This window comes from Pleurodeles waltl, chromosome 8 (assembly GCF_031143425.1).
Source record: "Pleurodeles waltl isolate 20211129_DDA chromosome 8, aPleWal1.hap1.20221129, whole genome shotgun sequence".
NCBI classification, from domain to species: domain Eukaryota; kingdom Metazoa; phylum Chordata; class Amphibia; order Caudata; family Salamandridae; genus Pleurodeles; species Pleurodeles waltl.
The window spans coordinates 1,190,821,901-1,190,839,632 of record NC_090447.1 but is presented as its reverse complement, the minus strand read 5'-3'; the positions used below and the strand labels follow the sequence as shown (position 1 = coordinate 1,190,839,632).

Here is a 17,732-nt window from a genome sequence, read left to right as displayed (position 1 = left end):
GTGCAGAACCCTGCCCTGTTGTTGCAAAAGATGATCCTTCCAAAGAGGGAGTCTGACTGGAGGACCTATGGTCATGCTCAATTGCTCGGGGCACTAGACTCTCTGTGCCCAATCCAAAGCCACAAGAATGACTTGGGCCCAGTTGTTCTTGATCTTTTTGAGAACTCTGCACAGGAGTGGTATTGGCAGATAGGACCTCTAGGAGGCCGGAGCTCCACTTGAGATGAAAGTCATCTCTGTCTGATGCTACTATCTGCCAATAGAGGAGGTAATGACATATCCTGCTTTACACTGGGTGCCCATGATGGTCTGAGGGTGGATTAAAGAGGCTTGGGGGCTGCTGCTGCCTAGGGGATAGTCTGACTGCTGGCTGCCTGTCCCACATGGTCTCTAAGCCCTGCATCCTTGGCCCTGAAAAGGCTGGGAAACCTGATGGCTGTGGTGGCTGAAACAGGAATGGGCTTGTTTGGAGACTCCTTCCGTAGCCACAAAAGGGGCAGAAGGCGGATTGGGGTTGATGAATCTATAGAAAAGCCCAGTGACCTTGCTGTAGCCAGACTGTTCTTGAAGCTCTACAGCACTGAATCCACCTAGTTTCCAAAGAAGCGAGAGCTATGAAAGGGCATGTCCACAAGGGAAGCCTGGAAAACCCCTGAAAAAAACAGATGTTGTGAACTAGGCATGGCACCATAAGGCCACCAACAATGAAATCACTCTACCTAGGTAGTCCGTCGAGTCAAGTCCACAGCTGATGGAAAACTTTGCTGCATCTCTCCCGTTGGCAACAACCTAAGAGGGTATGGCCCAAGCCTCCTCCAGGACCATTCCCATCACTTGCGCAACCAAATTCCATAATGTATGAGAATAATGGTCAAATAGGTATGTGGTGTTCACCGACCACAGTGCCAGGCTCTTTCGAAGGTGTCCAGCGTCTTGGATTCCCTATCCGGTTGGATGGTACGGAACTCGCCTCAGTGAATGCGGGATGACAATGCTTGGACCACCAAACGCTAGGGCAGGATGCTGGGTAAGGAAACTGGGATCCAGTGGAGTGGGGTGATGGCAGCAAGCAATCATCCTAGTCACAGGACCCCTGTGGAAGGCTTGGACCAGGCCCCCATTAGGACATCCGTAAAGGCTTCAATGAGTGCGAGTAAGGGATCTGATGGAGTGACTCCCAGCTGAAGCATGTCTGTGCACCACCATAGCAAAGAGGCTCCCTCCTCCGTAGCCACAGTGGGGGGGGGGGGGGGGGGAGGAACCAGGCCAGTGTAAGGTGAAGTGACCAACCTACTGGCCTCAACTACTTCCTCATACCAGTTGTCCTCGTCAACTTGATCTTTTCTGTAAGGTTCCATAGACCTCATCAAAATGTCTTCCTCACCAGACTTATCCAACGAGTAAGGCACTGGCTGCACTCCGGGAAGAATGTCCTCAGCTGGTGCCAGACGTGGCCTTGGATAACTCCCATCTGGCTCGTTGTCGGAGTCAGGAATGACGATTGAGATGATACTGCCTTGGGGGTGTTTGCGGCTCTGGGGGTGTCGTCGTGGATCGGGTGTCGAGAAAGGTCTTGGTCTTACAGGTGGCTTCACTCCAGATCCAGCGAGGGATAATTGGGGCCTGACTGGCGCTGAGGGGGAAACGTGCCAGCCTAGTCGAAGTTTGGGCCCCTCTCATGCCCATGAGGCCCAAACATGGTCCAGAGGGACCGGACCACTGAAAGTTGAGGTGGATGGCCTTATAAAATTCCTTCAGTAGGGCTGGGGTCGCTTCGGCTATGGGAAGCACAGAGCGGAACCAGGTTCAGGCTCCACATGGAATATTAGTGAGTCAAGGCCGTCTTGCCTAATGAATATTAATTAGACAGGTCACATTTTGTGACCAAGCATGATTGGCACAATTACAAGTATGGCGGACCTGTGATTTCTTTTTTGTTTTTTAAATCAACCCAATTTCCTTAAAGTAATTGGGATGCTTTAAAAAAAATCAGATTCGAAAACTGTCACTGAGAGTTGCAGTGGTCCCTTGAACTATTGCCTACTCCTTCTAAAGCTGCCATCCCGGTTTTCAAAGGGCAATATATTCAAAGTGGACCCCCTCCCCTTTGCGAATTAGTTACCACTCTAACTACAACATTGTAGCTACTTGAAAGTCTAACCACAAATGTGCATTATTCTGTTCAGCAGCATCCCAATCAGCTCTCAGACCTTTCTGCCACAGCTTCAAATAGCAAGGGTTTGTATAGGAAACTTATCTACTCCTAATTATAGACGTGGAACCATCAAGAGTTGTCATTGGTTTAGATCCAGTTACAGTGATCTCACCTTAGATCTGAACAAATTGGATGATTGAATTTCTCACCTTTCACAAGTCTGAAATGTATCCATATCTATGTGACATAATCCAGTTCAGATTAAGGACGTGCCCTGATGTTACCTATCTCAGTTTGTGTTTAACTGACAGTGACAGCTGTATTACATAAGTACTTGGAATGCGTACCATAATATTAGGATGCACACAACTTAAGTTAGTGAAAACACACCTTAAATACATGAACACATGGTTCATACACAGGTTATGTGTTAATACTTTGTGGAACTGCTTCACCATACAGTCATGATGTCATTAGTCAAAGAGATTCTGCATTTAAATGTTCTGTTGAAAAAATAATTTTTCTTTTGATGGCCACTACTTTGAACCCTACCAGTGCAGATGAATGGATTTATATGTACATTCGCCTATATGGTGACATCATGTAACAGTTTACATTATTGTTTAAAAATATTTCTTTGTCTGTTTTTAGGAATGTACATTCTTACAACCGCATTAATACCTGTCCTGGAGGTAGCGGAGGATCCACGAGTGGTGAGTGCAGAAGTCTATCTAGTGTACTTACTATGGCTTTGAATCACCATTTCTTTGGTAGAAATATTTGGGAAAACATGTCTTGAAGCAAATGCTCTGGGCTAGGTGGCTTGAAAACACCTGATATGTAATGTCATCAAATCACAATTCATTTATTTTCAATGTGCTGCAGGTAAATGTGTCATCTGGAGGGATGCTGGTTCAAAAATTAGACGTGACTGACCTACAGTTTGAAAAGAAGGCATTTGAAGGGACCATGGTTTACGCTCAAAACAAGGTTTGCTGAAACCGTACATAAAGATTATGGTGTGCTTGGATTTGTAGGACCTAGATGTATCTAGGAAGCTTTCTTGTATTTCAAGTGTTGCTGGTTTGAATATGTTTGAAAAAAGTGTGTCTATGTATTTACCATGTCTTATGAATCTCATCAGATGTATGTCTGAAACAGCTGTCCAATAGTTTGTAAGGTTTTGTAACACCAATAATGACAGCTGGAATTGTTAAAGATCTCTGACAAAGGGGGAATATTTCATTATGGTGAGTATGTGTTTATACATAGGCTATTAAGAAGCTAAAACCTTGACCTCTACAGTGTTAAAGAGGAGTGAAATGTCTTAAATCAAATCTTTTAAAAATAGCAAGGTTCCATTAGATAAGTCTGAGCACTATCTTTCTATGAACCATCGTACATTTCCAAAGTGGAATCTTGATCTGCTGTGCCACATATCGTTTCTGCTACTCGTGTACCCATACCTTCCTGGTAATACAATTTAAAGTCCGGTGCTCATACACCACTGGACAGTAGTAATTTTACACACCAACTAGTTTACTATATATTTTTTTTTTATAGTTCGATAAAAAGCCTGCAGCTGGTTTCCTGAAATAGCTTACAATGATCAGTAGTGGGATAGACATAAAAAAATGTAAAACAAATTGAAAAAGCCATTATTTTAATGATCTTACTGCAGACCATAAAAACATTAAAGAGCTGATTCCACTTATGCATTACCTTGTGTGCTTTCTTGTAAAGTGTTACATAGTTCAAGTTAAGTATATCGTTAACTTTAGGGGATATTGCAGCTCCCAAGTATACCACTGAGGTCACTATCCCTTGGTCCAGGATGTCCCTGGGTTGGTTCGGCTTTACCTGGGTTTTGAGGCTTTTCATAAGATAACCTGAAACTTCCCTTAAAAGTCTAACTTTTCTCTTTATTCTAATAATTGCTACTTCTGGCTCTATGGAGAAAACAGCTATACATCTACACAGACTGATCTCTTCCTATGTTTGCCAATAAATGTTACAGGCACCATATGCATATTAATCTCAAGGTTTGCCAGGAATAGGAAAAAGAATATAGGCAGCAAGGGGGAACCCTGCATTATGCCATGGTCACTGCAAACCTGGCCAAGTTTAAAACAATGCAAACTGTGTGCATAAGGGTTTGAATAAAGTGCACATATAATGCCAGTATATGTAGTAATCCAAACCCCAATTGCCCATTACCTTCCAGAGCAAAGCCCATGATACTTTTATTGAATGCCTTTTTGGCACCCTGCAAGACCATCTCTGCATGCTTCCCTTTAATGGATGCTGTATCAAAGATGGCTGTTGTTGTATTAATAGGAACGGTTCTATTCCACTGTTGAACAAACTTATTTTGGTTGGGGCATCACACTGGCTAACCACCTTGCGGTCAATTTGGAGAAGATCTTTCCATCTGCATATATTTATAGTATGGGTCTATATGACCCACACATCTGCATGTCCTTTCCCTTTTTGGAGATTACCAAGATCAACAAATCAGTCTATGTTTCAGAAACATTATGTCCTTCCATAATTAAGAATTAGCTTACATACTTCAAGCAGGCTAGAGTAGACCCTGGCTGCTTTGCCATTAAGTGTTTTTTTTTATTTTTTTATTCCGAGCTGAATCATCTTCAAAGTGACAGGAAACTCTGCAAGCCAAACTTCTGAGTCCCAGGGTACCTAGTTAGCTGCACCAGGGAGCACTCAAGCTCTTCCCTAAATAGATTGGACTAATATTCCAACTTGCAACTATTCCCTCCATTATACTTTTGTTATTAATACCAGTAATAATATTACAAGACACCCTTTTTTTAAACTAAATTGTATCCATGTGTTCGATGGCATCTGTCGCTGTAGATACGCATGTTCTGCAATAGCTCGCCATCTGGTGTTGGGCCGGAGTGTTACAAGTTGTTTTTCTTCGAAGAAGTCTTTCGAGTCACGGGACCGAGTGACTCCTCCTTTTGTCTCCATTGCGCATGGGCGTCGACTCCATCTTCGATTGTTTTTTTTCCGCCATCGGGTTCGGACGTGTTCCTGTCGCTCCGAGTTTCGGAACAGAAAAAATAGTTAATTTCGGAAGATTTTCGTCGGTATTGTTGCGTTCGGGATCGGCGTACTTACATTCAACACCGCATCGAAGATCGAAGAGCTCCGGTGCCCTTCGGGGTAGTTTTTCAATCCTCCGTCGGGGCCTGGTCGGCCCGACCGCGTGCTGAGGAACGCCGATGGAACGGACCCCTTTCCGTTTCTGCCCCAAATGCCACAATAAATACCCCTACACAGACCAACACTTGGTCTGCAACCTGTGCCTGTCACCTGAGCACAGCGAAGACACCTGCGAGGCCTGTCGTGCGTTCCGGTCCCGAAAAACACTCCGAGACCGTCGAGCCAGAAGACTTCAAATGGCGTCCGCACCGACAGCCCGACGGGAGTTCGAGGAACAGGAAGAGGAAGGTACCTTCTCGATCCAAGACTCAGACTCCGAAGGATTCGACGATACACAAACCGTGAGTAAGACGTCGAAAACCACACAAAGAAACATTTACAAGGCCCAGGGGACGCCACTGCCACCAGGCCATGGCTCAACCCATAAAATCGGTGACCGACCGTCGGCACCGAAAAAGGCCCAAACGGTGCCGAGATCATCCGACTCCGGTCGAGACACCGGCACGCAGCCTTCTCGGGACCGAGAAAGTGCTGGAGACAAGCCTCGACACCGAGATGCCGGTGTGGACACGGCTCGACGCCGAGACAGCGGCACCGAAACAGATCGACGCCGAGAGGTTTCGGCCCCGAAAAGAAAAAAAGTCACCTCGGAGCCGAAAAAACACGCAGACAAAGTTTCCACGCCGAAACAAACTGCAAGCGACCCAGCTTCAGGCTCTTATACAGAAGAGCACTCGCTAACCTCCCAAATGCAGAAGCATAGGTTTGAGGAAGAGCTACAAGCAACTGATGCGGACCATACGCAAAAGCGTATCTTCATTCAGCAGGGGACAGGAAAAATAAGCACCCTTCCCCCCATTAGGAGAAAGAGAAGGTTGGAGTTCCAGACGGAACAAGCACCACAACCAAAAGTGGTGAAAAGAGTTACACCACCACCCTCTCCTCCGCCCGTGATTAACGTTTCACCAGCACAAACGCCATCACACTCCCCAGCTCACACCACCATGAGCCAGGGTGACCAAGACCAGGACGCATGGGACCTATACGACGCCCCAGTGTCAGATAACAGCCCAGAGGCATACCCTACAAAACCATCTCCACCAGAAGACAGCACCGCGTACTCTCAGGTGGTGGCTAGAGCAGCACAATTTCACAACGTAAGCCTCCACTCAGAACAGGTCGAGGATGATTTCTTGTTCAACACACTCTCCTCCACCCACAGCTCCTACCAAAGCCTGCCTATGCTCCCTGGTATGCTCCGGCACGCAAAAGACATATTTAAGGACCCGGTCAAAAGTAGGGCAATCACACCAAGGGTGGAAAAAAAGTATAAGCCGCCTCCTACGGACCCGGCTTTCATCACAACACAGCTGCCACCAGACTCTGTTGTTGTAGGAGCAGCTAGGAAAAGGGCCAACTCTCACACATCTGGAGATGCACCACCCCCAGATAAAGAAAGCCGCAAGTTTGATGCAGCTGGTAAACGAGTCGCAGCACAAGCTGCAAACCAGTGGCGCATCGCGAACTCCCAGGCACTACTTGCGCGCTATGACAGAGCCCACTGGGACGAGATGCAACATCTCATTGAACATCTGCCCAAAGACTTCCAAAATAGGGCAAAACAAGTGGTTGAGGAGGGACAGGCCATCTCCAACAACCAGATCCGCTCCTCCATGGACGCTGCAGATACAGCTGCACGGACAATTAATACATCTGTAACTATCAGAAGGCATGCATGGCTCCGAACGTCTGGATTTAAACCAGAGATTCAACAAGCAGTTCTCAATATGCCTTTTAATGAAAAAGAACTGTTCGGTCCAGAAGTGGACACAGCGATTGAGAAACTCAAAAAAGATACGGACACTGCCAAAGCCATGGGCGCACTCTACTCCCAGCAGAGCAGAGGGAATTACAGCTCATTCCGTAAAACGCCCTTTCGAGGGGGGTTTCGGGGTCAAAGCACACAAGCCAGCACCTCACAAGCCACACCGTCCAGTTACCAAGGACAGTATAGAGGAGGTTTTCGGGGACAATATAGAGGAGGGCAATTCCCTAGAAATAGAGGAAGATTCCAAAGCCCCAAAACCCCTACTACTAAACAGTGACTCACATGTCACTCACCCCCTCCACACAACACCAGTGGGGGGACGAATAGGTCATTATTACACAGCATGGGAGAAAATCACTACAGACACTTGGGTTCTAGCAATTATCCAACATGGTTACTGCATAGAATTTCTACAGTTCCCTCCAAACATACCACCAAAAGCACAAAATTTAACAACACACCATTCCAATCTCCTAGAGATAGAAGTGCAGGCACTATTGCAAAAGAATGCAATCGAATTAGTGCCAAACACACAAATAAACACAGGAGTTTACTCACTGTACTTTCTGATACCAAAGAAGGACAAAACACTGAGACCAATCCTAGACCTCAGAGTAGTCAACACTTTCATCAAATCAGACCACTTCCACATGGTCACACTACAAGAAGTATTGCCATTGCTAAAGCTGCACGACTACATGGCAACTTTAGACCTCAAGGATGCTTATTTCCATATACCAATACACCCATCGCACAGGAAATACCTAAGGTTTGTATTCAAAGGAATACATTACCAATTCAAGGTACTGCCTTTCGGATTAACAACCGCACCAAGAGTCTTTACCAAATGTCTAGCGGTAGTCGCTGCACACATCAGAAGGCAGCAAATACATGTGTTCCCATATCTAGACGACTGGCTAATCAAGGCCCATTCGTTAATAGAGTGCTCAAATCACACAAATCATATCATACAAACCCTCTTCAAACTAGGGTTCACCGTCAATTTCACAAAATCAAAAATTCTGCCACGCAAGGTACAACAATACCTGGGAGCCATAATAGACACATCAAAAGGAGTAGCCACTCCAAGTCCACAAAGAATTCAAAATTTCAACACCATCATACAACGCATGTATCCAACACAAAAAATACAAGCAAAGATGGTATTACAACTCCTAGGCATGATGTCATCATGCATAGCCATTGTCCCAAACGCAAGACTGCACATGAGGCCCTTACAACAATGCCTAGCATCACAGTGGTCTCAAGCACAGGGTCACCTTCTAGATCTGGTGTTAATAGACCGCCAAACTTACCTCTCGCTTCTGTGGTGGAACAACATAAATTTAAACAAGGGGCGGCCTTTCCAAGACCCAGTGCCACAATACGTAATAACAACAGATGCTTCCATGACAGGGTGGGGAGCACACCTCGATCAACACAGCATACAAGGACAATGGAACGTACATCAAACAAAACTGCATATCAATCACCTAGAACTTCTTGCAGTTTTTCAAGCACTAAAAGCTTTCCAACCAATAATAGTTCACAAATACATTCTCGTCAAAACAGACAACATGACAACAATGTATTATCTAAACAAGCAGGGAGGGACGCACTCCACGCAGTTAAGCCTGTTAGCACAAAAAATTTGGCATTGGGCAATTCACAACCAAATTCGCCTAATTGCACAGTTTATACCAGGGATACAAAATCAACTCGCAGACAATCTCTCTCGAGATCACCAACAGGTCCACGAATGGGAAATTCACCCCCAAATACTGAACACTTATTTCAAACTCTGGGGAACACCTCAGATAGACTTGTTTGCGACAAGGGAGAACGCAAAATGCCAAAACTTCGCATCCAGATACCCACACAAACAATCCCAAGGCAATGCCCTATGGATGAACTGGTCAGGGATATTTGCTTACGCTTTTCCTCCTCTCCCTCTCCTTCCTTACCTGGTAAACAAACTCAGTCAAAGCAAACTCAAACTCATATTGATAGCACCAACTTGGGCAAGGCAACCCTGGTACACAACGCTGCTAGACCTATCAGTGGTACCCTGCATCAAATTGCCCAACAGGCCAGATCTGTTGACACAGCACAACCAAAAGATCAGACACCCAGATCCAGCATCGCTGAATCTAGCAATCTGGCTCCTGAAATCCTAGAATTCGGGCACTTACAACTTACCCAAGAATGTATGGAAGTCATAAAACAAGCAAGAAGGCCATCCACCAGGCACTGCTATGCAAGTAAATGGAAGAGGTTTGTTTGCTACTGCCATATTAATCAAATACAACCATTACACACAACTCCAGAACATGTAGTGGGTTACTTGCTTCACTTACAAAAATCTAACCTAGCTTTCTCTTCCATTAAGATTCACCTTGCAGCAATATCTGCATACCTGCAGACTACCTATTCAACTTCCCTATATAAAATACCAGTCATTAAAGCATTCATGGAGGGCCTTAGGAGAATTATACCACCAAGAACACTACCTGTTCCTTCATGGAACCTAAATGTTGTCCTAACTAGACTTATGGGTCCACCATTTGAACCCATGCACTCCTGCGACATACAGTTCCTAACCTGGAAGGTGGCATTTCTCATCGCCATTACTTCCCTGAGAAGAGTAAGCGAGATTCAGGCGTTTACTATACAGGAACCTTTTATACAACTACACAAAAATAAAGTCGTCCTAAGGACCAATCCTAAATTTTTGCCAAAGGTTATTTCACCGTTCCATCTAAATCAAACAGTGGAACTTCCGGTGTTCTTTCCACAGCCAGATACCGTAGCCGAAAGGGCACTACATACATTAGATGTCAAAAGAGCATTAATGTATTACATTGACAGAACAAAGAACATCAGAAAGACTAAACAACTCTTTATTGCATTTCAAAAACCTCATGCAGGAAACCCAATTTCAAAACAAGGTATAGCCAGATGGATAGTTAAATGCATCCAAATCTGCTACCTTAAAGCTAAACGACAGCTGCCCATTACACCAAAGGCACACTCAACCAGAAAGAAAGGTGCTACCATGGCCTTTCTAGGAAACATCCCAATGCAAGAAATATGTAAGGCAGCCACATGGTCTACGCCTCACACATTCACCAAGCACTACTGTGTAGACGTGTTATCCGCACAACAAGCCACAGTAGGTCAAGCTGTATTAAGGACATTATTTCAGACTACTTCCACTCCTACAGGCTGATCCACCGCTTTTGGGGAAATAACTGCTTACTAGTCTATTGCAGAACATGCGTATCTACAGCGACAGATGCCATCGAACTGAAAATGTCACTTACCCAGTGTACATCTGTTCGTGGCATCAGTCGCAGTAGATTCGCATGTGCCCACCCGCCTCCCCGGGAGCCTGTAGCAGTTTGGAAGTTACCTTCAATTATTTATATATGTATCATCTCAACCTTAAATAAGTGCATACTTAGTCACTCCATTGCATGGGCACTATTACTACAATTCAACTCCTACCTCACCCTCTGCGGGGAAAAACAATCGAAGATGGAGTCGACGCCCATGCGCAATGGAGACAAAAGGAGGAGTCACTCGGTCCCGTGACTCGAAAGACTTCTTCGAAGAAAAACAACTTGTAACACTCCGGCCCAACACCAGATGGCGAGCTATTGCAGAACATGCGAATCTACTGCGACTGATGCCACGAACAGATGTACACTGGGTAAGTGACATTTTCATTTCACTGCAATCAAAGGCGCATATCCTAATCTGCTGCGTTCTCATTCCCTATTATTTTAAGAAGGCAGAGGGCCAAGAGGTTTGCCCTCTTGAAAGAGAGCTCTACGTGGCCTTCTGGGACACACCATCCTGGATTTGCCTGCCCATTGGCCCATCCCCCATGATAGTCTGAGCCAGCCTGAAGGCACTTTAGAGATGTGTTGGCGCGCTCCCCTCTCTACCTGAAATGACTTGCAAACCACTGGTGACTTGACCCTAAGAGAGCTGTTCTGGCCACCATCCACTTTCTGACAGAAGGTGAGGCAAAAGCCTTGTTTTGTGTGTAGTGTTTTTTCACTGGACGTGGGTCACACTGTGCTCCTCAGGGGTCATCGAGCTCCATCAGGGCTCCACTGCTGCCTATGAGCACAGGTGGTATTACCTTCTTGGTCTTATGATCTCTGTGATGCCTGGAAGGGACATTGCTGGTTACGCAGTCTGAGAAGAACTTGCTATGGGTACCCATTCAGTTATGGGCTCTTTGAAGAAAGAGATGCCAGCTAACTGCCTTCACCTTTTTTGTTTCTGCTACTGCATCCCTATATGTTGGCCTTGCTATTGTTGATTTGAACATAAGACTATTTGATTTCTTTACTCGGGTACATTCCTTTTATTGCAGTGAGTAACATTTACACCTTTTCGCGATCACTGATGTCATTCCATTGGATCGTGTTCTAATAATCCTCCACACCAGTCCAAATGATGTGGAGAATCAAAAATTATATTATGCTCACTCAGTATAAGTGATCTTCCAGCTGTCACTACCCACGTAACCAAATAGAACAATGTAAGAAAATCCCACATAACCAGAAGATTGAGCTGTTCTCATCAACCTCTGTATAAGTTTCCACACAACTTCATTGCCACTTTGCTATCCTGTCTAATTCTTCCCACGCAATTGCACTTTCCCAAACAGTTTCTCTTCAATCACTTATTCAGTATACTAACTACACCCAAGGTTATCCACCACATTATCTCCCAAAAAAAGCTGCTACTCCAAACATAATGCACTCAAGTGAACTCCTATAGAATTCTTTCACCCTGAATCTCACAAGAAATGGTAAAAAACCTTCAAACACGTACTCTAAAGAGCAAATTTTGAAATTCCATCAAAGAACAATACTGCTGCTTGAAGCTGGGTTTGACAAAAATATTTCATTTTCTATGCTGACTACAACCATTTATGGCTAAAATTCTACTTACAGTATTGTAGAAATCTCTTGATATCCTCACCACAGCCTAATTCGGGTCTTAACATTTCAATTTACAAACTGGGAAAACTATGATCTAGGCTTCAGAAGATATTCCGAAACTCACTTTTTATGAAAAACATTGGCACAAGGAGTCCAGCTGAATCAGCACCCCTCTCCTATTTCCAGCTTCAGTAGACCCCCAGAAAGCTCAAGAACAACTGTCCCATCTCTCTGCTCCCCTTCCCTGCTTAGGTCCTGAAAAAAGCCATCAACAAGCAACTCTCCAAACACTTTGAAAGACACAACCTGCTAGACTCCTCTCAATGCTGTTTCCGCTCCAGCCACAGCACAGAGACCGCTCCCATCACTGCAACGGACGACATCGGGGACCTCCTGGACCATGGGAAGAAAGCAAACCTGATCCTCTTAGATCTCTCTGCTGCGTTCAACACCATCTCCCACTTCACCCTCACCTCCTGACTACACCACATCAGGATCCAAAGCAATGTCCTCAGATTAATCCATGCCGTCATCACAGGCTGCACCCAGAGGGTCCGCCTTCCACCCTCTGCGTCAGAACCGAAGAACATAATTTGCGGCGTCCCGCAGCCCCACACTCTTCAATGTATAAGTGACGCCGTTAGCCAAGCTTGTCTGCACCTATGGACTCAAAATCATCTCCTACGCCGACGGCACACAACTAATACTTTCCCTCTCCGAAGACCACACCAACCCCAGAGACATCAGGACCATGACACTCGTCGCCGAATGGATGAGACCCAACTGCCTGAAGCTGAACACCAACAAAAAGGAGGTGATTATCTTTGGAAGTAACCCCTCTCCCTGGGAAGTCTCCTGGCAGCCATACACATTCGGACAGCGTATGGACCATGCACCCAACGTTGACATCATTATCAATTGCAAACTTACTTTCAGACAGCAGATAAACACAGTGGCCTCCTCCAGCTTCCATAACCTCCACTTGCTATGTAAGATCTTCAAGTGGATCCCCATCGTAACCAGAAAAATGTGTCATCCATCCCATCATAACCAGCCGACTAGACCATGGAAACGCCCTCTACATCAGACTACCTGCCCAGCTCCTCCACCGCCTTCAGCCCATTCAGAACGGAGCTCCAAGACTCGTCCTAGACCTCCCCAGTAGGGCCCACATCAGCCTTCCACGTCAGAGAGCTATACTGGCTGCCGGTGCACAAGAGGTGCAAATTCAAGGTCCTCACCATCGCATACAAAGCCCTCCTCAACATCAGACCCAAGCTTATGAACTACGGACTCTCCATCCACCAGCCTACCAGGGTGCTTTGCTCTACAACCCTTGCCCTCGTGCAGATACCGAGAATCCAACACAGCTGCAGCGGAGCTCACACCTTCTCCTACCTCGCCACTAATTTCTGGAATGACCTCTCCCCCCACCTGCGCACACCCTCCTCGACTTCAGGAAAAAGCTCAAGAAATGGCTGATTGAGGAGTAGCCACCCGCGCAGAATAAACCTCCCAAAGCTCCTGGATACCCCGGGGTGATAATCCATTGATTAATTGAGAGGAGCACTTAGCACACTAGTGCCTAAAATTTTAAGAGACAAGCAACATAATTCTCAGAGGCCTGTTTCTCGAACGAGAGAAAGAGAGCTGTTTAGTTCACTGAGAGAAAATGACAAAACCAATCAGCCAAGTCTCTGACTAGACTTAGATCACTTAGAAGAATTTTTAACCAACACACTGTAGAAGCCAAATTCCAGTTAATAAAAAAAGAACTAGGTAAGGCAAGGAACCGACCCAGAAAGTTTTTCATTACTGTAAAAAATACCACACAACTCAATAACTAACAACTCCTCCCAAGAAAAATGTGAAAAATTATCCAATTTTTTCCAAGGTAATCTAGAACACTCCCTGGAAAACTCACCTGATGCCCAAAGTAACTTCATACTGCCCAGAAAATTGGAAAAGGATTGGAGTGTCTTTCAAGAAGTGGACAGTCTGGACCTTTTAATAGTCATCAAGAAAATCGGACTACCCTCCCACACTTGGGAACCTACTGTCTTCACCCTTATGAAAAAAAAAAATCAAAGGTTCAATAACTGCAGTCTGGTTGAATATCTCTTACCTACTCATATTTGACTCATGGAATCTTCAGAGTGATTCAAGTCACTCTGTTATTAACAAAAACAGGGCTCTGGTTTAAAGTGCTTTTGCCCTGTAACAAACATTTCCTTTTATAGCGAAATTGTTAGAATGCTGTATTGAAAAATGGCTTGAATGCTTTATTACAGCAATGAGCTACTCTAGAGCTCCAATCCGATTTTCTTGTTTGCTGAAGCACAGAAACAGCCACTCTGAAGTAAATCAACAGCATCCTCTAAACCTTGGACAAAGAGTGATTGCATCTTCTGGTTATCCTAGACATGCCAGCTGCCTTTGACATAGTAAATCGTGACTCCATTCTGCCTATCCTCAAAGATGGACATTAACAGTGTAGTACTTGAATGGCTGATGTAATTTCTAGAAAATCACACACAACAAATCAAAATCAACAATTACTTCAGCAATTAATCCCTGCACCAAGGAGTCACACCAATGCTCAATACTGTCTGCCACTCTTTTGAGAAACTACATGGAACTGTTAGCCTGTCTTCTGAGCCTATCCAACATCAAGTACCAGTTCTTTGCAGATGATATACAACTATACCTGAACATCTGCTCTCCGGAAGGTACAGGAAATCTATCAGGAAATTTGCTGCCATCTTGAGAGATTTTAAGCAGTGAAGGGAGAGTGAAGTATTGTCCCGAACAACTATTTTCCGCATCCCATATGTTGTAGTAAAGGCTCATCCTAGATAATGCTGGCATTATTTATTTATTACAACTGTCATCCTGGTTTGTATTCTCAATTATTAGGAACAGACCTCTCAAGGGTCCAGCGCAGAGACTTAGGCCCTCATTACAAGTCTAGCGGTCTTAAGATCGCCAGACTCGCGGTGGCGGTCAGACTGCCACAATCGTGGCTGTCTGACTGTCACATTACGGCCGTGGCAGAGCTGCCACTGTCCGACTGCCGACACCACCAGGTTGTCACCAGTTGACAGCCTGGCGGTTTCAGCATTGTAATCTGCCAGGGTGGAGCTACATGCAGCGCCACTCTGGGGATTACGACTCCCCAATCCGCTAGCCTTTTCATGGCGGTTGTACCGCCATGGAAAGGCTGGCAGAATTGGGGTGCCTGAGGCCCTATGAGAGCCGATACACAGCCCCATCGTGCTTTCCACTGCCCGAATTACAGGCAGTGGAAAGCGGGTGCTGCTGCCCGTACGATTACAAGCCGGTATCAATGTTAAGGCCCTGTTCACCACAGGGCTGGCGGGAGGGAATACTGTTTCTGCCCACCGGCTCCTTGGTGAACTCGTAATAGGGCTGGCAGTGTTCTGGCCGCACTGGCGGTTAGTTGGTGGTACGAGGCCGCCCGCCAAACTCGTAATGCGAGCCATAATGTTTCTCTATTCCACATGTGCAAAATATTCAGTATAATCAGCATTATAGTCTGAGAATGTTTTGGGGTGTACCCTATTTAATTCCTGTGCTATAGGACATCTAGAATAAAGTACAGAGCCAAGTTTTCAGTAGAGTTGATGTGGATATGACTAATTGGCATATCCTACTTCACTCTCTTCTAGATCTCTCCAAGAATCAGTAACCCCCATAATTTGTAAAGTAGGAGAACTGATGGTCATTTTGCTGCCTCCTTTTTTACTATAACCGCTCATTAAAAAATTTAAAGGTTTATTCAAATCTCCCCAAACATGGTAGCTTGAATACTAATTGAGAACAGATACCAGAAGTGTTGGAAATGTAAACACCTTTACAAACCTTCAGTATAACACACTTGCCCCGAGCTGTAAGATATTGCCAGGTATTATTTTGACACTAGAAAGGTAAACTGCTCACAAAGGGAACATTAAAGCCAAGATAAGCAATATGAAAGTATATTTAGAATGCCCAATTAGTAGCATCTAGAATCAAAATCAGTTATTCAAATGTAAGATGTTTTTATTAAAAATACAAAGGGGGAATAAAGCCAGTGTGTTTGGGAAAAAAAAAAAAAAAAAAAAAAGATAGGCTTATCAAATGAAAAGTCATAAAGAAAACGTAATTCATAAATCAAATAACAGGGGTTTGAGACACAATAATATCCATGCATACACTGACGATGCACTATACAAATTGTATTTTACATTCCATGATTTCATTTAGCAAGGTATAAGAACCCATTCTTCAAAGGATCAATATCAAATATCCATCTATGACGAAGAATACAGTCAACGTTGAAGATTACATAAAAAAATGGAACAGAGAAGTGGGCTTAGTGTTGACGTTTTAGTCTCAATTAGTATCAATCTGCGAGACCATCCTCAGGACTAGTACAAGTTAAGCAGAGGTACAAGAATGACCTCAACAAAGAATTGAAAACATTACTGCCAATTAGAATCAATAATTGTGGTTTGAGCTCAATGAATCAACCAAAACACTAAAGAAAAATGTTGGTCAGGAGACTTGAAACGGCTACTGCATTCAGTTAGAGCTGGTGCTGTTTGTAAGCCAGGCTAGTGAAGTGTTTTCGTTGATTCATTCAGCTCAACCCACACTTATTGATTAGGTCTCTAGTTTTAGAAAAAATGTACTGGTTTGCCAGGCTTCCCTAGGTGGCAGCTGAGCTAGGGCACATTGCAAAAAAAGGGTCAGTTTTGAGTGGAAAAATGTGAGATATCCATGTTGCTTCAGGGCATTTCCTGTAATGGGCACTAGGCCTACTGGTACAAGTGAGGTAGTATTTTTATCAGAATACTTAGGGGAATGCTGGGTGGAAGGAAGCATTCCTCACAGATTCCATAACTACCCATAAAAGAAATGTGAGGGAAATGATATATAATTTTTTTTTTTAGTCAAAGTTTGAGGTTTGCAACAGACTCTGGGTAAAACAACCTGGTGAGAACCACACAGGTCTCCCCGTCCTGGATTCCCTTAAGTGTCTAGGTTTCAATAATGTTTCCTTAGGTGCTGATTGAGCTAGGTCCCAAATCCAAAAGCTGGGCACATTGCAAAAAAAAAATAAAAGTCAGATCTGAGTGGAAAAACGTGATGAATCCATGTTGCGTTTTGGGCAGTTTCTGGCTGCGGGCATTAGACCTACCCACACAAGTGAGGTAAAATTTCTATCCTTATGTAGGCGAATGCTAGGTGGAAGGAAGTTTGTGGCTCCCCTCAGATTCCAGAATTTTCCATAACAATTAGTGAGGAAAATGTGTTTTTTAAGTCAGTTTGAGTTTTGCAAGGGGTTCTGGGAAAAACATCTTGTTGAGAGTCACGCACGTCACCCCATCCTCGATTTCCCTAAGGGCCTAGTTTAAAAAAAATTGTACAGGTTTGCTAGGTTTCCCTAGGTGTCGACAGAGCTAGGCCCAGCTAGTCACATTGCAAAAAAGAGTCAGCTCTGAGTGGAAAAATGTGCTGCTGCTTTTTGGGGCCTTTCCTGTCACAGGTACTAGCACTACCATTTTTATCAGGACACTTAGGGAAACACAGAATA

The 17,732-nt window shown here is 44.6% G+C and overlaps 1 protein-coding gene across 1 annotated transcript in view; it reads left to right on the top strand.

The window, feature by feature from the left end:
* DHRS12 (dehydrogenase/reductase 12) overlaps positions 1–17,732 on the top strand; it is a 149,240-nt gene that overhangs the window by 88,634 nt on the left and 42,874 nt on the right. The window contains exons 6-7 of the mRNA XM_069205453.1: positions 2,807–2,868; positions 3,041–3,145. Of these exons, the coding sequence (XP_069061554.1) occupies positions 2,807–2,868; positions 3,041–3,145 (167 nt within the window). The remainder of the gene's footprint in view (positions 1–2,806; positions 2,869–3,040; positions 3,146–17,732) is intronic.